The sequence below is a fragment of the Silurus aristotelis genome, assembly GCF_946808225.1.
Source record: "Silurus aristotelis genome assembly, chromosome: 22".
In the NCBI taxonomy this organism is placed as follows: domain Eukaryota; kingdom Metazoa; phylum Chordata; class Actinopteri; order Siluriformes; family Siluridae; genus Silurus; species Silurus aristotelis.
Window position 1 is genome coordinate 6,400,383 of NC_139595.1, and position 25,031 is coordinate 6,425,413.

The 25,031-nt window shown below is 37.1% G+C and overlaps 1 protein-coding gene across 1 annotated transcript in view; it reads left to right on the forward strand.

Annotated features, from left to right (window-relative positions):
* LOC310717166 (CUGBP Elav-like family member 5) overlaps positions 1 to 19,050 on the forward strand; it is a 213,348-nt gene extending 194,298 nt beyond the window's left edge. Inside the window, exons 8-12 of the mRNA XM_083524879.1 lie at positions 7,716 to 7,925; positions 8,866 to 8,952; positions 10,368 to 10,511; positions 14,915 to 15,090; positions 17,932 to 19,050. Coding sequence (XP_083381005.1) covers positions 7,716 to 7,925; positions 8,866 to 8,952; positions 10,368 to 10,511; positions 14,915 to 15,042 — 569 coding nt within the window. The 3' untranslated portion in view covers positions 15,043 to 15,090; positions 17,932 to 19,050. The remainder of the gene's footprint in view (positions 1 to 7,715; positions 7,926 to 8,865; positions 8,953 to 10,367; positions 10,512 to 14,914; positions 15,091 to 17,931) is intronic.
* The last annotated feature ends 5,981 nt before the right edge of the window (positions 19,051 to 25,031 follow it).

A 25,031-nucleotide genomic window follows, 5' to 3' on the forward strand; every position in this document is an offset into this window, starting at 1 on the left:
CTGCTATCAGCATTTAATCAGTATGAGCTGCGCTATGCTTTCTAAAATTCTGCCGAGCTTTGAAAACGGAAATAGCTTGAACCTGGGTGTGATCGAGTAAGTCAGCTTTATTCGGAGGTGCTCGATCTGAACAACACACAATGTTTAAATCCTGATGATTATGTAGGCTTGTCACTCATTAGCATATTCTCTCTCTTTCACACACACACACACACACACATGGAGCGCTCACTGTGTGTTAAGTAGACCTACAGTAAGTACACTTTGTTTAGTGCAGGCTCAGCAGTATCAATCAGTGTCAGCATGAATAACTCTGTAAAGGATCACGCTGCTGTCTTGTGATGGAGGCAGGGTTGTGCTAAAACCCCATTGAAAAAAGGTTATCGATGGCTGAACGCTGAATACACTCGGAAAATGTATTCAGTAACGTATTCCGTTAAAAGACAGGAAAAGGAGTTACCGCGGGGCGCATTTCCAATACAAACTGTGCTGCGTCATCAATACATGTGAAGTCACGCTGTCCTTCGGTGCTATCAGGTGCCAGGTTGCTTTGTGGAATGCAACGTGATATAATGGATACACAAGCTCGGATTATGATGTATCTATAAGCGAACCATTACGGTTTCAGACAGTTCAAAATAAAGAGGAAATGGTGAGAATGTATATCACATTTCGGCAGATAATGGAGAATGGATTTAAAAGGACAAGTTGGCTGTGATCTCTTGGTGGGTGGGAGGTCAATACTCTGTCCCATGTCAATCATGCACTCCTGAGCTGATGTATGTGAACAAAGGCAGTTAGCAGTTTTCTATCAAGAGTGTACACGGAGAATGAGCAAAAAAGAATCGAGGGAGCCCAGTTTTGCTTTCACTCTGCCTGGTTGGTAGCCTGGACATGCTCGAGGAGAGCTAGGGAAAGGAAAAGAGTTTTAAAAAATTGAAAGTAGAAAGTGTAGTTAAAGAAAAGTTATACTTGTTGGACAAAAAAGGTGACTATATAAGCAATGGCTTTGTGTGTCGCATGGTTTTAATGCACTTAACTTGGAAGGCTGATTAGATTGGATTGGATTAGATTCGAATAGGTTCACCTTTTTTGTTTTTCTGCAGAGTACAAGTATAGGGTCAATGAAATTGAAGCATCTAACCAGAATAGCACTATTGCTATAGCACTGTTCAATAGCAATGTGTATAAATAAAGAAATCTAGGGTTGGCATTATGCAGCTAATAAACATTTTGACCTCAATGTTGACGTGTTAGAAGCAGGAAAAATGGGCAAGTGTAAGCATTGAAGTGAGTTTGACGAGGGCCATATTGTGACGGCTAGACGACTGAGTTAGAGCATCTCCGAAACTGCAGCTCTTGTGGGCTTTCCCCGGTCTGCAGTGATCAGAATCTAGCACAAGTGGTCAAAGGATGGAACAGTGGTGAACCAGCGACAGGTTTATGACAACAGATGAGCTACTGTAGCTCAAATTACTAAAGAAGTTAATGCTTTAATGCTCAACAGCATGGGTCAGGATCAAAGGGGGACCAACACAATATTAGGCAAATGTACATAATGTTATGTCTGATCGATGGCCATTATGTTATGCCTGATCGGTGTGTATATAATATACATATATACAATAATCATGTTATAGGAGTATAAATTGTACAAATAATACAGTATAAGGTGCAAATGTGAAGTTAAAAAGGCAACATGAGGTAGAAGGATGTCATTTGTGCAACAGTAACAGAATAAATGCCTGATTTGAAATTCTGCAGGCTGGAAATTACACACAGAGTTAAAGAGATGTGTAAAGTTTCATGATACTCGCATGAGCAGATGCAATGCAGTAAGAAACAGATAGACTTTATTATTCCAAACAATCAAATCCAAAAACGATATGGAAAAACATTGTCAGAACCAGGCAAAGGTATTGCGGTGTGCAAACAGAAGCGAAGGAGCAATTCAGGTACAGAAAACAGTAAAAAAACAAGTCTGCAACAATCAATCACTGTAAAGCTCTGCAAATCGATGGAGTAGGTCACAGTAGGTAGGTGTGTGTGTGTGTGTGTGTGTGTGTGTGTGTGGGTGTGTTTAATTGAGCACACCTGTGCTCAGTCAGTAGATTGGAGATGCAGAGCAGTCATGTGTGTGTGTGTGTGTGTGTGTGTGTGTGTGTGTGTGTGTGTGTGTGTGTGTGTGTGTGTGTGTGTGTGTGTGTGTGTGGTTTGGGATTTGGAGTTTGAGGCTGCCATATTTGGATGCCACAATTGTTGTGAGGATCTGTCGTTCCTAACCCCTGTGCTCAGTCGGTAGCTCGGAGAAGGTAGAAGGTTTCTCCTTGCCCTTGTCATCTGTAAATTCTATTCATTTCATTTTATTTCTATCCTGAATGTATAGATTTTTATGCAGATGCTTTGTAACATTGCCTGTTGTTGAAAACGCTATGCAAACAGAATAGAGCTGAATTCAATCAAAATTGTTTGTTCCTTGGACCTGTTTTTTGTCTGTTATTGTTTTTCTCTCTTCCTTATGGTCGCCTGCACCTCATATTGTTTCTGTAACAGTATCTGTCCCTGATTTTGCATAATGCATTAGACTTTAGATCTGAAGGTCCTGAGTTCAAATACCAGCAATGCCAAGCTACTGCTCCTGGGCCCATAACTCCATAACCCCTGCTCAGCTGTATGACTGGGATAAATGTGAGTCACCCTGGATAAGGGCAAATGCCGTAAATGTAGATGGAGTGTGTGTGGTTTGGAGATTAGAGTTCATAACAGACATATTTGGAGGCTGCAATGGTTTTCAGGATCTGGTGTTCTCAGATGATGGTTGTGATCTTATGGGAAGAAAGAGGGAGAGATATGAGTGTGTGTATGAACTAAGTGTTAACTGCTTGTGCCACTTTTTTTTTTTTTCTCCATCTCTTGTCTCGGCCCTTTTATCAAAATTGTTATCATCATCATATCAGTTCTATGCCACTCAATAATCATCCATTTTGTATAAGTAATGTCAATGTTGACAACTTTGCATGCTTCGTTGCAACTGTAAATGTATGTTGCTATGGTTACAGTGCAGTTCACATTTATATAGAAGGTTGATCAAACTGACTGGAATTACCAGCCAATCAGAATCGAGTAGTCAGACCATGTTAGAATACAATAAGTTGCATTTGGTCATATTGCGCTAAATGTTGAGGACCGGAAAACTTTTGTATTAGGAGTGAAGTTAATTACGTGCTCCAAGTCGGACCATCGTCATAGTAACGTAGACGAACAGATGCAAATCACAGCAGGTCGTGGTCAGGAAAATGCATACTCAGTATTTAGGAGGGTATAACAACCAAAACATGACCGTAGTAGGATGACTTTTGAAGGTTATGGAAGGTCAAAACCAGGAACAGATACTGTTATTATGGAAACAATATGAGGTGAAGTTGACCACAATGAGGGGTGAGAAAAAAAAACAATAGCATAAACAAAAAAACGGATTTTTTGTAAATCATTTATAAATCATGAAATGTTTATATAGTGTTTGTATAGCGTTTTAAACAACGAACAGTGTCGAAAGCATGTTCATAAAAAATCTGTACATTTGTGATAGAAATGAAATGAATAGAATTATGAGGACATAAGCAAAGAGAACAACATGAGGAAGAAACTTTGACTTAAGTTTTTACCTGGAAGTAAGAATATACCTACTGTAATGTAGATAGCGATGTGTTTTATACTCTGCTTATACTCTATTTTCTACAAATGGCCTTTTGGGTATTCTTTACTAGAACGTATACATAGACTGTGCTTGAATTTGCATACCTCCTACTATGAATAGCATAAAGATTCATGAGGTTACCGTGGAGGGTTAAACTCGAGGAGCATGAGGATTGATTTGGACTGGAATTAATAAAAACAGTTTGCTACAATGGCTTAGGGGTTACAATAGTCATGAACAGTCTTGCATTCGAATATCCATCACTGAACAGTTGATAACCTCAACAATGATGGAACTACAGTACAGTAAAATCCCGTTGGACGAGCATAATTCGTTCTTGAAAATTGCTCGCGTGGGTTTGCTCGTGCCTTCGAAATTTGCTCGTGAAACAGGGTAAAATTTTGCGAGCAAGGTCGCTCGTATCTTTGCTTGCTCGTACTATTAGTTGCTCATACAACAGGGTTTTACTGTATAATGGAAGGACATTTGGTGTCTACCAGATGAGGATGGGTTCCCCTTTTGAGTCTGGTTTCTTCTTCATACCATCTCAGGGAGTTTTTCCTTCCCACTGTCACCTTAATCTCACTCTTTATGAATTAATGTACAGTATAGGAACTTATTTATGTATTAATTATTATTGTATTTAAGTCTGCTAAGCTGCTTCGGGACAATGTCCAATCTTCAATGTTCATTCTAACAATAAGAAACGATCCGATCATGATTTATCATTAAATAGAAATGTTATAAATCTAGAAATCTATGCAGAAAATGAAGCAATATTTTTTTTAGATTGACTGAAAACCGAAACGATTTCACAGATTTTTAACCGAATACCAAACGAACAGCTTTGTTCTTCATCCTCCACATTTCAACCACATCACCAGGATTTCTTTTTTTTTTTAAGGTCAACTGCAGCACTTAAATTGAAGCGCCTGTTGCACTTCAAGCACAAGTGCATAACAATAGCCGAGCCATTCGATCGTTTTCTTTAGAGCTCTCCAAAAAAATTGTCTTCGTCTTTGTTTTTTTTCCCTTTAAAGTCATTTGCTAAACTTTCAAAGTTCGTCCGAGCTTCCTGAATCGTCCATTGTAAATCGGACGTGACCACCTCGATAAACAAAGCTTAGCCCAGATTCTTCTTATCTTTCTCAGACAGCCTCCTCAGACGCAGACGTGCAAGCGACAAATCAATCGCATTGATGATTGTGCAAATGACATCAAGCTGAAAACACAAATAAGACCGCTTTTCAGACAGATGCTTTTTTTCCAAGCTGTGGCACAAAAAAATTGCATTTCTGCTAGTTTTAAAAGAGGTCAAGAGAAGGTGAAGAGCAATAGGCAGTGTTCTTCAGTTCTTCGGTACTACTCGAGGGAGGTAATTGTGTGAGGCTGTGACTTTTACAAAACTCTCTTTTGCACATCGGTGCATTCCGAATTTCAGCAATGACACAGTGGGAATCATTTCCATCTCCGAGCCCTCCCTCCCTCTCTCTCTCTGTATCCCCCTCCCTCCTTCCCTCCCCAACTTTAGCTGTTTTCTCCGCTGCCAAAAAAGACATAAGTGCCTTGTTCCAGATTGCCGAACACTTAACCACAGTGCTGCGGTGCATTTTGCTCTACGTGACTTTACTCCGTCATCAACTTGTTCCCGAAAGATTATGTCGTTCTTTCTAGTACACTTTCATTTTTTTGGAGGACAATGCTCAGTTTGGGTTTTTTTTTTTTTTTTTTAAACAGAAAAAGACTGATGAATGAACAAAAAAGAATCGGATAATCTATTTTTGGTAGAACATCATGAACTTAAAACTTTCCTGATCTTTCCACTTGAGTCTGTATGATTTTTGTTCTTAAACTCTTTTGGGTTGAATTTTTATATACTTTACTTTTTTTCCCCTGAAAATAAATTAATTAATAAAAAATACCAGAGTCATAAACTTCAACATTTATTCTTTTTTCATTTTTCAGGCTTAGCCGAACACTCAAAGAAATATGCTAGCGAAGCAGATTAATGTCTCGTATATAAAAAAAGCCGACTCTATCTGCAGGTCCCAGTTAGAGAAAAAACAGGAAAAAAAAAAAGGAAAAGTGAAACAGTGCTTGTGCAGACGCTTTGTTGCACTTGACCAGGAGCATGATCGTCATATTCAGTTGTAATCTCTCTGCTTTGACAGGAATAAACAGCCTACTGCAGGCAGATGCAAGTGATAATGCAGCTTTTCATTTGATTCTGAAATGGAAAAAAACGGTTCAGTATTTCCACGTCCTAAAGGCGTCAGAATCACTGTTGTGTTTGTAGACCATCTGCTGCCTACAATGTACAGTCTGTGTGTTCTTGTGGTGTGTTTGTGTGTGTGTGTGTGTGTGTGTGTGTGTGTGTGTGTGTGTGTGTGTGTGTGTGTGTGTGTGTGTGTGTGTGTGTGTGTGTGGTGGGGGGGGGGGGTTGGGGGGGTTGGATGGATTGTGTGTTAGTGTGTTAGTTTCAATGGAAGATTATGTGTTTGTGTGTTTAGTGTATAATAAATACATTATTTAATAAAGGTATTATAACCTGAGTACAATTTGAATTGGTTTTGAAATATAAATGTTGTATAAAAAGCTGCATATTTGCTGTATACTGGATGGATGGATGGATGGATGGATGGATGGATGGATGGATGGATGGATGGATGGATGGATGGATGGATGGATATTCTAGAAAAAAAAGTATTATAATTATTTTTCTATCTATCTATCTATCTATCTATCTATCTATCTATCTATCTATCTATCTATCTATCTATCTATCTATCTATCTATCTGTCTGTCTGTCTGTCTGTCTGTCTGTCTGTCTGTCTGTCTGTCTGTCTGTCTGTCTGTCTGTCTGTCTGTCTGCCTGACTGCCTGTGTCAATTTCCCTTTTACTCTCTGTCTTTCTCATGCCTGTCACTCTCTTTCTCATTCTGTCTATCTTTCCTATGCTTCATATCTGACTCTATAATTCTCATGCTCGGTCTCCCTCACTCTCTTTCACTCTCATTTTCATTCTCTCTTTCTCGCTTTTTCTATCTGTCTGTCTCATGAACTCTCTCTCTCTCTCTCTCTCTCTCTCTCTCTCTCTCTCTCTCTCTCTCTCTCTCTCTCTCTCTCTCTCTCTCCCTCTGTCTCTCTTTCCCTCTGTCTCTACCCCCTCACTCAGTAGTGTGACATTGTGCTGCTGCCCTGAAAATTGCATCACCATTTCATCATTTCAGAGTTCTGCAGGAGACAATTCCTCTGTTGCCACTGCCTTCCATTGTGCGTGCGTGTGTGTGTGTGTGTGTGTGTGTGTGTGTGTGTGTGTGTGTGTGTGTGTGTGTGTGTGTGTGTGTGTGTGTGTGTGTGTGTTGGGGGGGGGGGGGGTGTTGGATGGATTGTGTGTGTGTGTGTGTGTCTGTGTGTGTGTGTGTGTCTGTGTGTGTGTGTGTGTGTGTGTGTGTGTGTGTGTGTGGAGGGGGGGCCGGCCCATTCGTATTTATCCATTCTATTTTTCACTATAGCATTTTGTTAGCATGGTTTGTGTCTACTTTCAGGGCAAATCAATGTAGCATTGTTCGGACTGATCACCTTCATACAACCATGAAACATTTGAACCCTGATGACTTCTCCCCATCCACAAAGCACATGCACGTACTTAATCAAACTGATCTCTATACAGACCACATCTTTCACAGTCACCAATTTCAAATCAGGTCTCATGGCAAGGATTTTTTGAAAACTAGCAGCCATCTTGTTCAACACTGTCTGTGACTGTGTGTGTGTGTGTGTGTGTGTGTGTGTGTGTGTGTGTGTGTGTGTGTGTGTGTGTGTGTGTGTGTGTGTGTGACATACCCTTTTATGTCCTTCCTCACAATTTTTCGGTTAAAAAACTTTGTTCCAATGAATACCTGTAAAATAAAATTATGTAGGTTTTTATACAGGTTTTGACACGTGAATTAAAAATCGGTCGGCTGTTTCCCAACCATCATGATGTTAGTGTCTGTCTTTCTGTTCCTCTCTGTAGGACTTAGCTCTCCCCCTGCTAACCTGGCATCCTCGGCCGTACCCAGCATAGTGACACCCATTGTTAACGGATTCACTGGCATCCCACCGCAGCCCAATGGTCATCCGGTGGAGGCGGTCTATGCCAATGGCCTGCCACAATACTCCACCCAGAGCCCCACTGCCGCCGACACGTTGCAGCAGGCCTTTACAGGGGTCCAGCAGTACACAGGTATAAACACATACACACACACACGCACGCACACACACACACTGTATATACAACCTGTCTTTTAAATTTCAATATTCTATTAAAATTTATCGAGGTAAATATGTAAGTGGATGGATGGACAGACACTAGATGGATGGATGGATGGATGGATGGATGGATGGATGGATGGATGGATGGATGGATGGATGGATGGATGGATGGATGGATGGATGGACAGGATTTTATTACAGGTTTTAATTTTTTGACTAATCTATGATTAGGCATTTTTTGCTGGTGTCTGGTGCCATTTCTAAATAAAAATAGATAGATAGATAGATAGATAGATAGATAGATAGATAGATAGATAGATAGATAGATAGATAGATAGATAGATAGATAGATAGATAGATAGATAGATAGATAGATAGATAGATAGATGGATGGATGGATGGATGGATGGATGGATGGATGGACAGGTGGACAGGTACAGATGGATGAATGAAGGGGTAGGTGGTATGATGTGTATCAGTAAAAGAGTTGTGGATGGATAGATAGATGGATCGAAAATCAGGCATTTTTTTTTAATTCAATTAAATGCTAAAGTCTGAAGGTGAGGTGTGTGTGTGTGTGTGTGTGTGTGTGTGTGTGTGTGTGTGTGTGTGTGTGTGTGTGTGTGTGTGTGTGTGTGTGTGTGTGCCTTGATTAAAATGTTAGGTTGCATATCTGTCTCTGTGATGCCACATGAAAGGAAATGATGTCTTTGTGTGGAATAATAATACCTGCCAGTAAATTAGAGCTATCACTGTGCTCCTGAACAATCTGTCATCTGCTCTCAGGTTGAAATATGATTAATGTGCTGTATTGTGAGTCTGTCAATCTCTCATTAGAATATAAAGGTCAGTCTGCTTTCATGTCATTCTGTTTCTCCTCCCTCTGTCCCCTTTATCCTGACCGTGTGTAGCCATTTACCCCACCACCACACTGACCCCTATAGGTCAGACACTGCCACAGCCGCCTCAGGTTATTCAGCAGCAACAGCAGAGAGAAGGTGAGGAGATGATTACTACTAATACTACTACTTTTCATGTTACTACTACAGCTGCTACTAATATTCCTATTACTACAAATAATATTAATATTTATACTTCTACTAGTAATACTACTACTAATAATATTCATATTACTGCTACTACTACTGTTACTAATAATAATAATTATAATAACAATAATATTTATAATACTGCTAGTAGTACTACTTCTAATATTTGGTTATTATTTCTTAAATTAATAATACTACTACTAATATTAATAATACTACTTCTACTACTAATATTCATATTCCTGCTACTACTTAATTTAGTACTACGAAAAGCACTACTAAAGATTATTACTTCTACTAGTAATACTACTAATAATATTCATATTACTGCTACTACTACTAATAATAATTATTATTATAATAACAATAATATTTATATTACTGCTAGTAGTACTACTAATAATATTTTGATTGTTTTTTAAGTTAATTCAACTACTACTAATATCAATATCAGTATCTCTATTAATAATATTTTGATTGTTTCTTAAATTAATAATACTACTACTAATATTGATATCAGTATTTCGACTAATAATATTCAGATAACTGCTACTACTTCAATTAGTACTACTACTAAAAGCACTCAAAGATTATTACTTCTACCACTAATACTACTAATAATATTCATATTACTATTTCTACTACTACTACTACTAATAATAATAAAAGTATGTACTTAAACTAATACTACTAATATTTATATTACTCTGCTACTGCTACTGCTAATACTAAAATTCAGATTATTACTTCTACTACCAATATTACTAATATTCATATTACTACTATTACTACTATGGGACTATTAATAATATTTACATTACAAATACAACTACTTCTCATAATACCAAAAATACTTTTGTTCAATTATTACTTCTGCAACTACTACTATTGCTGTTTATATTACTACTACTACTAATTACAATAATAATAATAATAATAATATAATATTGCTGTACATACTGTATTATTACTACTTTGAATGATACCATTCTTTATTTTATTACTACTTATAATAATACTTCTAATACTAGTGTTCATGTTAATACCCCTTCTACTGCTAATACTAATAATTCTAATATTACTACCACCTTAATTAATACTGCATCATGTTCATTATTACTACTGCTGTTCATATTACTATTATTACTCATACAAATATTCCGATCACTACTGCCTTTACTAATGTTACTGTTCATATTACAACTTTAGTCATGCTACTTCTAATAAAACTAATAGTAATCCATATTACTATTATTGCTGTAATGTAATGTGTGTGTGTGTGTGTGTGTGTGTGTGTGTGTGTGTGTGTGTGTGTGTGTGTGTGTGTGTGTGTGTGTGTGTGTGTGTGTGTGTGTGTTTTCCAGGCCCAGAGGGCTGCAATCTCTTCATCTACCACCTGCCACAGGAGTTTGGCGATAATGAACTGATGCAGATGTTTCTGCCTTTTGGCTCTGTCATCTCCTCCAAAGTATTTATGGACCGAGCTACTAACCAGAGCAAGTGTTTTGGTGAGATTCAACTCAAACACACACACACACACACACACACACACGCACACACGCACGCACGCACGCACAAACGCACGCACACATACGCACACACACACACACACACACACGCACACACAAATACAAAGTCATTAAATAAGGTGAGTGATCCTAATAGTATTTGGTTGCCAGATTGAGGTTGACAGGTTGCCACCCCAAAAATGCTATTTTATGTATACAGTACTGTACTGTATTAACATTTTAGTTCATTTTATAGTTAATCATTATATTTTGAATAATAAATTTTATTATTTCAACTCCATAAAAACACTTCCCTATAAGTTTTCCGGCCTATCAGACAGATCGTGCTATCAGACAAATGATTTAGTTATGTGACAAATGCAATTCCGCGATAAACCGAAGGCACGAGATTTCGAACAGCGGTAAAACGGGGGATTACTGTATAGAATTTTGTTCAATGTAAGTAAAAATAGCCTAGCTGTGTGGAATCTCACTTAATCTGGCAACGGAAGGTGTAAGAGAGCAGCACTGAGGTGATAAAATAACTAATTAGACAGTACAAGAGTGGGATACTGCCCCTTTCACGCTCACAACCAGGTGGTTTTGGGTTGAAAACTAAATCAGGTGCTGATGTTGGGTGAGGTGTACTGGGGTGCTGTCAGCGTTCCAATTCATCACAAAGGTGGGGTTGAGATCAGAGGTCCACAGCAGGCCATACAAGATCTTCTCTCTAAACCTTGTAAAGCATATTTTGATAGAGCTGGCTTTGTTCACAGTGGCATTGTCATGATGGAACAGGTTTAATTCTCCAAGTTCAAGAAGAGGAAATTTAACGCTACGTCGTCCAAAGACATCTAGTGCGATTGTGCGCTTTCCAGTTTGTTGTTAACAGTTTTGAGTTAGTACAACATATGGCTGAAAGTGTCAGGTGTCCTTATCATTTTGTTTCTGTAGTGTATATGAGCCGCTCACAGAAGACTGGTGCTTTGTCTCTATCTGTCTGAGCGCTCATAAAGAGCGATTTCACATCGATCAGGAAGCTTTTTGGGAAATGGAGCGTTTTTTGGCAAGTGCCAATTTTGGGAAAAGTATTTCTGAAATAGCTCAGGGCTCCGAGTAAGCTATGTGTCTGAAGATGTTTGAGAGAGACAGAGTGGTCTGGGGCTTCGTGCTGCAAAAAACGCACACATACACACTCGCACACACTCTGACGATGAAGCTAATGAAGGCTTCTGTCTCTTTATTCATGTTTATTAAGCTTTGTGCAACATAGCTGTACATCAGAAAGCATGTCTGGACGTTATTTCTTGCCCAGATGCTCTCATATGAGCTCAGAGCTCATTGACTTACCAAACAGCCTCACTACATGGGCTAATCACTTTCTGGCTGTGATGAAAAAAGGCAGCAGAGGCACAGCACGGAAGCACATTAGGAGAAACTATAGGAGGAAGCTAGATAATGTTTTTTGGGGGGGGGGATTTTTTGGACATGCTTTAACCCATAGCCACAATCTAATGTGGCCTCTTGAAAATATGGTCAAGAAAATAAAATACGTTTTCATGTTTGTCTCTTTTTGGAAGGTATATAGAAGGATGGCATCCATTATTTTTTATTGAAAATGTATAGATGGATGGATAGATGGATGGATGGATGGATGGATGGATGGATGGATGGATGGATGGATGGATGGATGGATGGATAGATAGATAGATAGATAGATAGATAGATAGATAGATAGATAGATAGATAGATAGATAGATAGATAGATAGATAGATAGATAGATAGATAGATAGTTAGTTAGTTCTAAGTTCGGCCAAAAAAACCCCAAAACCAACAAATAAGCAAAATTATTTCCAAAGTACTACTTTTGCTGAACCTAGAAAAAGAAATTATTAGAAAGGAAACATCCAACACACAGTCAGTGAAGTTGAAGTATGTTTGTGATTGATGTAAGAAGCTGGTAGTTGAGTGTCCCACTGATGCCACACAGGGGCATTGTTATTGATGGCTCGGTTGCAGCGATGCTTAATAAAAGAAAAAGAAAAAAAAGCAATATTTATCAATAAATCACACACTTGAGAGATAACAGACAGGTTTTTGCTGTTCGCCCCACAAAAAAAAAGAGCTTCTTTACTTACTTGAAATTTTCCATGTCATATTAATGAGAAGTCTAACAGTGAAGTAGTAGAGAAGGTGAATTGAAGGAGTGAAGCAGATCTGTTAGAGCAGAGTGTACAGATTAAAGGTTAAAGCGCTGGATAGAATAAAGCACTCAATTACTGCTGCATCACTGTTTAGGTAGCGATGAAACAAAACCAACTACCACAAAGCCATATGGCATTGTGAAATATTGAGATAAACTGTGTGATATAATTTTAGTAACAAATTATTATATGTTTAAAAAACTGCTGGGAACTTGAGAAAGGCTGAACCCTTAACCTGCCCACTTCTATAAATTGATAATGGTAGGTCGCTTGGAAAAGTTTCTCTGCCAAACTCTGTAAATGTAAATGACGGATGAGTGGTGAAATTAGGAAGACTGTAGGCGGAGATATAAATTAACAAACGATGCTGCTATGACCCACGGTGTTGCTTCTGCTTTTGCAAAGCCTTAGTTCATGGGCTGGAAGATCCCTGAGATATAGATATGTGTCCTCATTAGTTTTTCCAGGCAAACTGCTTGGAAAACCAAATTTTTTTTTTTATCAATCATCCAGGTTGGTGTGAATATTATGGCGGTGAATCCAATTTGACTAAAATAATTTATACCCAGGATTTAAAGGGTATTACCATCATCATAGTAGGCACAATTGGGCACAATTTTGACCTTAGGGTTCATCTTATTGGCAGCATCGCATTGGCAGCAACTCATTGGCCAAATTTGTCAGCATGTTCCCTTCCTAATCAGTCTGCCAAAACACAGTGTTTTTACCAGGCCATTATATGGGTTAAAGAAAAAGAAGTAACAAAAGAAGAAGAAGATGAAGAGGAAGAAGCACCTTTAGTACCTGTCCCCCAAATTAAAAGTGTGGAATGAAGGTTTATTATAGATACTTCTAGTATATATTCGTTAATATTCATAACCCTAGATTTTTTTTAAATAGTCCAGCGAAAAATCTTTTTTAATCACTAAACTTTTGTTTTACTGATTCGCCAAGTCTCAAATCGAGCACCAAAAACCGCCATAATTCTTCTTTTTCTTCTTCTGCGGTTCACATTCTTAATTAGAGCATTGCAACCATCTACTGTGGTAATGGATCAGAGACTTATAATTCCTATTCCCCAAACCAAAAATAAAATGGCATGGTGCACACAACCGGCAATTAAAACTGTCCGTGTGGAAACAAAGCAAAGTTTTAATTTGGTGTCATGATGATTTACATAATTTAAAACACCATTATTACTTTGAAACATTTACAAGAATATTTAGTCTTCATGCTCTATGTTGAGATTGGTTTCGCTAATAATAAACATACATAGCATCCATATTAGTCAATGTCCTTGTTGATTAAAGTATTAAAAACTTGAAAAGTATCAATTTAAGGTACATTTAAAACATTCGATTGAGTCCGTTGTCCGATTAAGTTGTGATTAATCACGATTAACTATTTTCAATCAATTGACATTTTTTTATTTACTTGTGGTGTTTGATTAGTAGAGTTTATACCAAAAATGATTTATTGTGTATAGAATCATGCTACATATACGATCTTGTGATAAAGTAATATAGGCATATTTGTGGTTTAAAAATATCTTTTGCATGTTTTAAACTGCAAATTCCAGCTCAAGCCTCCAAAAATGTTTAATAAATATGTACATTACCACCAACATCCCATCTTTAGCTTTTTATTGTTATGAATTCCAACCAGCATTATTAACTGCTAACCCTCGCCTGCTTCATGCTCATATTGAACTTTTTACCTGCCATTCCCTGGCATATCCAACACGTTGTGGTAATCCTTTCAGTTATAATCCAGCGTTTATAATTCTTGAAAAAAAATTGCCTACTCCATTACTGTTACAGTCTCTATTTATGAGCTTTTAAGGGTATTTTGCTTTCCTCGGTTGCCCTCAGCTGCTCATCAGCGGTCCGGAGTCGGATTTCTGTAAAGCTGCTTTGCAACAATGCAATGCAATCAGTCCTGTATAAATATTATCGAACTGAAGGAATCCTGCTACTCTGTGCTGCCTTTATTAAATAAGATAAAAAATTGGCAAAAAGAAATAAATAATCCAAGTTTTAAATTATAAATATTAATTTAAAAACTAAACTGCTTCATTTATCCCTTTTTTTTGGCCAGCAGCATGGAAATTAAAGATTTTACTCTAATGGCAAATTTTGATATTAACAGTTTAAAATAAATATGTTTCAAATATCCCCTTTGTGTTTTGTTCCTTATAGGCTTTGTGAGCTTCGATAACCCTGGCAGTGCCCAGGCCGCTATCCAGGCCATGAACGGCTTCCAGATCGGCATGAAGCGCTTGAAAGTGCAGCTCAAACGGCCAAAGGATGCCAGCCGCCCCTACTGACCCTCGCACAGGACACACACTCACACACACTCACAGCTGACAGCACAGGTAAGACTGCTGTTGAATTACCTCAAGATGTTAACTAAGTATGGAGTCAAGAAAAAAAGAACTGGATCATGGGTAAAAAAACGTTTTTACTTACTGGTTGTGTGAGAGCACAGAATGATTGACAGGTCATTAGGAATCAGATTTCAGGATAATAAATCACTTCATCCACAAGTGATTTTTTTAGAGAACATATCTACAGTTGGAGAGTTACTTCTTTAAAAAAAAAAAATCTTTACAACCCATTACTTTTCATTATAGTGGGTATGATATTGAATGATATTATGTATAAATGATTTAAAAAGCAAATAAAAACTTTATCTGTCTATCTATATCTTTATCTATATATATTGTGTGTGTGTGTGTGTGTGTGTATATATATATATATATATATATATATATATATATATATATATATATATATATATATATATATATATATATATTTACAGTGAGGAAAATAAGTATTTGAACACCCTGCTATTTTGCAAGTTCTCCCACTTAGAAATCATGGAGGGGTCTGAAATTGTCATCGTAGGTGCATGTCCACTGTGAGAGACATAATCTAAAAAAAAAAAATCCAGAAATCACAATGTATGATTTTTTAACTATTTATTTGTATGATACAGCTGCAAATAAGTATTTGAACACCTGAGAAAGTCAATGTTAATATTTGGTACAGTAGCCTTTGTTTGCAATTACAGAGGTCAAACGTTTCCTGTAGTTTTTCACCAGGTTTGCACACACTGCAGGAGGGATTTTGGCCCACTCCTCCACACAGATCTTCTTTAGATCAGTCAGGTTTCTGGCCTGTCGCTGAGAAACACGGAGTTTGAGCTCCCTCCAAAGATTCTCTATTGGGTTTAGGTATGGAGACTGGCTAGGCCATGCCAGAACCTTAATATGCTTCTTACAGAGCCACTTCTTGGTTATCCTGGCTGTGTGCTTCGGGTTATTGTCATGTTGGAAGACCCAGCCTCGACCCATCTTCAATGCTCTAACTGAGGGAAGGAGGTTGTTCCCCAAAATCTCGCAATACATGGCCCTGGTCATCCTCTCCTTAATACAGTGCAAAAAAACACCCCCAAAGCATGATGCTACCACCCCCATGCTTCACAGTAGGGATGGTGTTCTTGGGATGGTACTCATCATTCTTCTTCCTCCAAACATATTTAGTGGAATTATGATCCAAAAGTTCTATTTTGGTCTCATCTGACCACATGACTTTCTCCCATGACTTCTCTGGATCATCCAAATGGTCATTGGCAAACTTAAGACGTGCCTGGGTCCCAGCTCTTTTCAGGTCATTGACCAGCTCCTCCCGTGTAGTTCTGGGCTGATTTCTCACCTTCCTTAGGATCATTGAGACCCCACGAGGTGAGATCTTGCATGGAGCCCCAGTCCGAGGGCGATTGACAGTCATGTTTAGCTTCTTCCATTTTCTATTGATTGCTCCAACAGTGGACCTTTTTTCACCAAGCTGCTTGGCAATTTCCCCGTAGCCCTTTCCAGCCTTGTGGAGGTGTACAATTTTGTCTCTAGTGTCTTTGGACAGCTTGAGGGTCAGAATTCTAGCTGATAGACAGGTGTTTAAATACTTATTTGCAGCTGTATCATACAAATAAATAGTTTAAAAATCATATATTGTGATTTCTGGATTTTTTTTTTTAGATTATGTCTCTCACAGTGGACATGCACCTACGATGAGAATTTCAGACCCCTCCATGATTTCTAAGTGGGAGAACTTGCAAAATAGCAGGGTGTTCAAATACTTATTTTCCTCACTGTATATATATATATATATATATATATATATATATATATATATATATATATATATATATATATATATATATATATATATATATATATATATATATATATATATATATGTATATATACACACACACACACACACACACACACACACACACACACACATTTACATAGAATTTTTTTTATCTTGTTTCATACAACCCTTAAAAAACCCTTGTTTTATAAAAGGTTCTTTGATATACACTATATGGATAAAAGTATTGGGTCACCTGACGTTCCCAGCCATATGTGGTTCTTCCCCAATCCACAAAATTGGAGGCACACAATTGAAAATGTTTTTGGATGTGCAGCATTCAATTTTCCTTCCACTGGAACTACTGTAGGAGACCCAAACCTGTTCCAGCATGACAATGCATCTCTAAAGAAAGCTCCATGAACATATGCTTTTACATCAGACTATTACTTTTACACTTTAATAACACCCTTGTGGCTTAATAAGCTCCAATCTCCCAAAGGAGACCATCCATAATCCGAGCATCTTCCCAGAATAGTGGAGGATATTATAACAGCTAATGGGGACTAAATGTGGAATAGGATTTTCAAAAGCACACACGAATGTTTTGTCAGGTGTCCACAAACTTTCGTCCATACAGTGCCTCTCCGTAAATACGTTGTGAAGTTTTGTTTTTGCATTTGCTTCCATTAAAAATGTGAATAGATCTGTTGATTGGGTATAAATCATTTGAAACAAGTAGTGAGGCATTAGCTGTTTGAAAAAAATATATATAAATATTTATTAATATTATTCATTATTTAATTTATGTTCCATGGTTTATTTTAAAGCCACAAGAGACCATATCAGAACTTAGCATTTGATTCGACTGAACGTATGGTGTAAAGTAAAGACATCTGGATCCCGACCCCATCTGATCATTTTCTAGCTCCAGGTTCCCTGATACATGTAGGCTTTCCTATTTCAGACATCAATCTGTCAGGTAGAGACATTTCTCCATGCTCCTTTTCTCTTTCTCCCGGGTCCAACCCTGACATCCTGTTTTTCTCTTGCAGGTTTTGAACAGTCTTGACATCTGTAACAGATGGAAAACTTTGCCTGCAAAACCAACATGAAAAAAAAAGTGACCAACAAGGAAAAAAAAGTGACCAACAAGGAAAAAAAAGAAGAGAAAAAAAAATCAAATAAATGCAGCTTACAAATAAGTAAGATTTTTTTTTTTTTTAAAGAAAAAACATATCAGATTTGACTTTGCGTGCAACACCATGGCGATGAGAAGTTTAGGGAACAATGTGACAGGGAACGTCAGTGTCAAGAGGATTGAAGCCAGCAATGAGAAAGCCAAACAGAACAACAACAACAAAAAAACTTTCCTTGGAAAATAAAGAAACAGAGGGGAACACTGTTTGAAAGACAGATTTCGGATTGATGCTGATCCACAATTTTCACAAGGATTTGAGCAACACTCGTGGCTTTTACTTCTATGGACTTATGAGGGTTTAATCTCTGAGGGTTAAAAAAAAAAAAAAAAAAAAAAAAAAAAATGAACAAGAATAAGAAGAAGCATTTCGTCATTTGGACGGATGTAAGAATTCTCTCTGTATTCTCTTTGTCTCTTTTTTCTGCAGAGCTCTTGTATATGGCTCATTAGAGGTTCCACAGAAGCAGTATCGTTGCTAACCTTTCTCTCGCTTTCCTTTCCTCTCTTTTGATCCCTCTCTCTTTCTCTCTCTCTCTCTCTCTCTCTCTCTCTCTCTCTCTCTCTCTCTCTCTCTCTCTCTAACTCTCACCCATGGCCCCTTTGGGGTCCAGAGGACCAAATCTTTTTAATCTCTATCTATAGTAACGTTCAATATTATCACTGATTATCTTATGATACAGGATATTGCGTAAAAAAATATATATATTACAATTAAGAGTTAGAGAAAAATACTTCAGGGTGTATAGTGTATGTATTAAAAAAAAGAAGAAGAAGAATTGGGGGGGGCTGTTTTTCGTGGTGAATAAACTAGGTTTCAGGTTGAAGGAGCAAAGCTACGGTGATGATCACATCGAATATTGAAATGTACATGCGTCAACTTGTAGGGGTTCGTTCTCATCCGCAGCCACACCTCAGTTTTTTTTTTTTTTCCGAAGGTCACACTTTTGAAATATTGAAAGAAAAAAAAACATAGCGAGAAAAATATATCTTCAGTTACAGGCAGATAATCGTTCCATTTGCCAACATGTCGAGTGTCGAGATGTGTTTCAGTGATCCAGCGGACAAAATTTCATTGGACGCATTTTTTCCATAAAATGTAACGCGGCATCCTCCGTCTCAATCAACAGAAAGAAGCCAAACAACAAACCCTAATGTCTAACTCACATCGTTTCTGTGATCCATTCTACATTTAGTCCTGATTTAAATAATAATAATTAAATTATAACGACGCGGCCGTTTTCAAATGATATAATAATTGCTAATTGTTGTAGGAGTAAATTTGAAAATGCAGAACAGTGCTTGATTTCCTGAAATGTGCACAATAAAATGTAAAAATAATGCAAAAAAGGTTAAAAAAAAATTGGTTAAAAAAATATATATATCCAGCATTTACTGGTTGCAGCATCAATTCATTGGTCAGAAAATGATCAGGAATTAAAACATAGGAAATGTTTTTTCCATTGATTCCTTTAAACATGTTTAAACTTGCAAACCGTTTTTTTTTTTTTTTTTTTTTTTTTTAATAATCAAAGTCCAAATTGTTCCACTCATTGCTTCTAAGCTCCAAATAACTGATGAGTAATGCTGTGAACCGAGACTGATTTTTTACACCAAACGCAGTAATCGCTATCCCGATTTAACCTTAACAAGATGACTAGAGAAGTGAATTTCGCTTTTTCTACTTTTTTCCCCAGATAGTTCACTGCAGCACAAGTAAATAAGGAAACTGTAGCATAGCAAAGTCTGACCAATGCCTTGTTGTGAAGACAATTAATAATGCAATATTTTGCCCTTTTTATTTTTTACTAACCAGAAGTGTATGCTATTTACACACCTTTCTGCTATTTTCACATTTCAGTATTATGAACAAACTTTCTTGTGCATCACAGAAACGCTTATATACTAACCAAACCCTTAAACATGCATTTGAATATTACAGAAAGAAGTTGCATCGTGATGGTTCAGCCATCTTGGACTTGTAGTGATTACATGAAAAAGCAAAGGTCATGTTTTTCTAATCTAAACTCCATTATCTGATTTGATCCACGTTGGAAACAGGATTCCCACATGCTGTTTTATTGTGGATGGAAAGCCAAACTGGGTGCATTTTCAAATGTCAGACATGCCTTTGTAGGCTTAAATTCATTACAGCAAGTAAACTTTTTTTCAAGATGGAATATTTGTCAACTCAACCACCAAGCAGCTGCTAAAGAAAAAAAAATCCCAGGAGCAACATTAATAACGTAGACCACCTCCAATATCTAACATTCAACCAATGGAATTTCCGGGTTGATCCCCAAAGCTCTGCCTTTTTAGCATTCTTTTTTCTTGTGCAGGGGGTGTGGCTGTACAAAAGAGCTGTAATGGTTTGGATTTTCAGCTAATTTCTGCCAAATCCGCTGACTGTACCTTTAACACCTTAAACATCCTCTTAGCCGTGCCAAAAAGTCAGCTTCTCTCAGTTATGATGCCAGCTTACGCTACTGCGACGTCACCTTCTTGTAAATGTTAACTCCCTTTGACCCTTGCATGTAGAATTTCTACTAACACAGAAATAGAAATTAGAAGACAATAGATGCTAAAAAAAAAGAAAGAAAGAAAATTCACTTTTTGAAATAACTTTTTTTAGAGATATAGACATCTGTACATGACGTACTTGATCATAAAGTTATATAGGGGGATTCAAGAGGGCAACGGGTCTTGACTTGACTTGACTTGATCAGTACATTGCAGTAGAGATCAGAAGGTGTGGCTTCTGCGAAACAATTTCTTGGTGACCAGGTTGTATTTTTTTACAAAACACATTCCTTCCTCCATGCGTTCGAGGCATGTTATAATTTAAGGCCATATCAGAAGTCTGCCGTCGATGCTGCATCGTTATCTTGGGTCGAAACCTAACATGAGTGACACGGACAATACACTCGAACCAAATCTCCCACTGCCCTTCATATATTATGTTTGATAGACCTGAATAGGGACCAAGTCAGAATGCTGACCATTGATACGATTTAACAGCCAGTAATCCTGGAGAGATACACAAGATAGACAGTAATCCTGGAAGATACACACATTTCTCAATAATAGATTGAGAACCTCCACTTTCCACAGACAAAAACTATATATATATATACTAGGGATGTAACACAATAACACTATACGTATATCTGTATTTGGATTTGATCCCAATCTGAATATAGCCTGAGGGGCTTTAGTGCTCTTCATTGCTTTTTTTTTATTATTTTTTTATTTTTTATTTTTTATGAAATATTAAATGTCAGCAAGCGTGGCAATTCCGCAACCTGCGCTACATCACTTCAGTTAATAATGCAACCAGATTCCATACTATCCAGACTCGCGACGAAACAAGTCACACGTTTATTTGTATCGCCACACAAAATGAACTGCTTGTATTTCCTGAAACAGAGCCCAATTTTAACCACAGTGACCCTGACCAGGCTGTTACTAAGGATGATGTCAATGCATTGTGAATCGCCTCCATTTCATTTCTGTCCTGATCCAATGCTGGTCTCAGTTTGTTATACGAGTATGTAAGTGTGCGAGTAATGGATTTGTTTCGTCTCAGCATGTGCCAGTTCAAGTGCTCATGGACACTGCATTTCCTATACACAATTGTATCAACTGTTCAGTCTATATTTGGATATTTAGTTACATCCCTATTATATATATATATATATATATATATATATATATATATATATATATATATATATATATATATATATATATATATATATATATATATATATATAGCAACTGGTAAAAAAAGGCCAGACAAGAACCACTCCCCCCACCCCCCCTTCCAACCTGGGGCAATGTGGGCACTCTTCAGGGCACGAAATCAAGTGCACCCTTTGTCTCATTCTGTGACGTCTGGCAGCCGGATGGTGTAACAGTGATGTAACCGTCACACGACAGAACATTCCGGGGCTCGTGGCATCGCTGCTGAGCCGTTTGGCAGTGAGAGATGTATTATATCCTGTTGTCCAGATAATCAAGCTCACTGTACAAATATATATAAGGAAGAAAAGAAAAACGCTTCATTTATATACTTCTATTTATTAGAAAAACCTCTTTTTTGGTATCCTTCTTTCATAGCTTGCCCTGCCTGACAAAAACACTCTGTGCATGCATTTAGCTAGACATGTAGAGACGCATTTTTAGTAAAAAAAAACAAAAACATTTTTGTTTTAAATGCCGTGTTGCACTTTTAATTTGTTTTGCTTTTTGTTCGGTTTGTTTGATTTTAACCAATACCTCCAAAAGTTTCAAAAAATGACGATAGCATGTTTGTGTGAGCTAAACGAGAAAATCAGGAACAGCATCATTACTAGCGCAAATACAATTTATGGACAAAAGTTTGTAGACACGTGAGTCCCCATCTGCTGTAATAAGAACCTCTGCTCTTCTGGGAAGATGTTCTTCTAGATTTTGGAGTGAGCTTGTGGAGATTTGTGCTCATTCAGACACAAGGGTGTTAGTAAAGAAAGATGAAGGTGAGGTGAGGAGGTCTGGGGTGCAGTCAGCGTTCCAATTCATCCCAAAGGTGTTCAACGGGGTTGAGGTCAGAGCTCTATAGCAGACCACTTGAGATCTTCCACTCCAAACCATGTACATCATATGATCATGGAGCTTGTTTTAAAACTAGCTACTGCATCCAGCTTGTGTCATAACAGTTTGGGGAATATAGCAGGCAGATTAAAATATCAGGAGTCCCAATACTTTTGTCTTTAAAGTGTATATTTAATTCGGAAAAGCTTTTTAAGTTCTAGCATAATAGAATAATCCATTTATAATAAATAAACCACAAGATCGAGAGGTTGTGTGATTATATGCTGCTCCGAGCGCTCACAGTGACAAGCGAGCTGTGTTTTGACAGGAAAATCCAGAATATTTTTTTTTTTTTTTTTAGATGTTTTAGAATAATTCCATGTTTCTTGGGTTGCATTATGGTGCAAAAATGTCCTTAGGTTTCCATTTGATAAATCAGCTCAATTCAGTTACACAGCTTTCAATTATAATAAACAGCGTTTCTTAAAAAAATTTTATATGATTTTACAGTTTCGTAAAACCTCCACAACATTAAATGTAACTAATTTTATCCAATTAAAAAAAAAAAACATTAATTGTAATCTGTCAAATTTATAAAGTATATATAAAAAAAAATAAAATAAACATTTTTAGCTACATTGCACCACTTCCTTTGTGGAATATTGGCTGCATATATATACTTTAATATATCAAATTTAAATAAATGAATTTAAATGAATGAATTTAAATGCAGAGATCTCCAGCCACCAGGAAACAACGGAGCAAAATGATCCCCAGTTGACTATTTCAATCTTGAAATGAAATATGAAATAGCATATAACTTGAATAATTTAATATTTGGTTTATTATAATCTGATAATCGGATCGAATATAAGATATCTGGAAGAAAATTTGAAATATTTCTATTTGCTTAGGTGTACTTTTTCCACTTTATTTTTTGTTTATTATTAAGGAAAAGGCTTAATAAGGGTGTTTTGGAGAAATTTTAAATAAAAATGTTTTAGAAATAAAAGATTAGGTAAAAAATGTTTTGCTTGTGCAGTTTCAATACATAACATTTTTATTTACAATTATTATTCGATGCTCTCGCAATGTACAAACCCCAAAGGTCATTTTTGCACTGGGTTTTCCTTGAAAAACACTCCAATTGTAGACGTGCATGCACACCGTCAGGGATGTTTTACTGTATATGAGATAGCACCGATGGTTTTATTTCCTGCGCTGTACTTCCTCTGTACAGTTGCTATCCAAAAGACGGACTCGCGTTAAGGCTTCGATCTCGTCGATCTCTCGATCCCTCAATTTTACCAAAACATTCCGCTTTTCTATTCGTTATCTTTCGTTCCCAAGAGCGCCCTTGTACAGAAGAGAAAGGTTTGTGAAGTAGGAACGTAGGACGCTTTAGACTTTATACGCTGACATGTTTAGTTTTATACACTGCTCATAGTTGTTGATGTTATTCTAAATGAACGCAGTGCGACAGGAAATGGCTCAGACGTGAAAAAAAAAAAGTTTACTGTATGTAGGGGATGTTATTAGCACACACAGGAATCTTTCTTCAGGTACAAGTGGGTGGGTTGGAGTAAGGTGAGGGAGGTTAATGGCGGGGTGGGGCGGGGGGCGGGGTCAAGTGGGTTAAAGATTGCATTATAATTTTCGGGTTTCTTGGCACAATATACTAGATGTAAGATAAATACCGAATCTTATTATTAAGCTATGTTAATGAATCGCTCTGGAGGGAAAAGTGGAGGACGTGCGCTTAAATGCGAAACAATGCTAGGATTTCGGCTGTTGCCTTGACAACACAGCAAGAAAGCAGTTCGGATCGGCTTGAAGAGTGGGGGCGGAGCTTACAGATTATAGCCTGCTCTCTTGACAAGGTTGAAAGAAAAAAAAAAAAAAAACATTTTGTCCTCACCCTCTCCCTCTTAAACTTGCTGCTTTGACAATTAAAATGTGTAAAAAAAAATGTTTCATTGGTATTTATTTATTTATTTATTTATTTACTTGAAGGAACTTTGTCATTTATTTATTGGTTTCTTTGTTTGTTTATTTATTTATTTATTTATTTATTTATGAATGACTGCAAAATTTATTTTCTCGTCCTCATTCCTTTATTTGGAACATTAATATGTATGTATAAATAAGGCTTAGTGGGGCTTTTTTCTCTCTTTCTCCTTTTTTCAATTTTACAATAAAAAAACTTTAAACGAACTCTGAAAAAAAAAAAAAAAACATCTTGTGTCCCGCTTATTTTTTGTTCTCGAGCCTTGTTTTTTTTAAAAAATAGTAGAATTAAGTAGACTTTTTTTTTTTCCATCAAAGCGCTACTGATCAGCATGTGAAGGAAAATGTGTCTGTTTCTGATGTTGGGAGAAAAAAAAA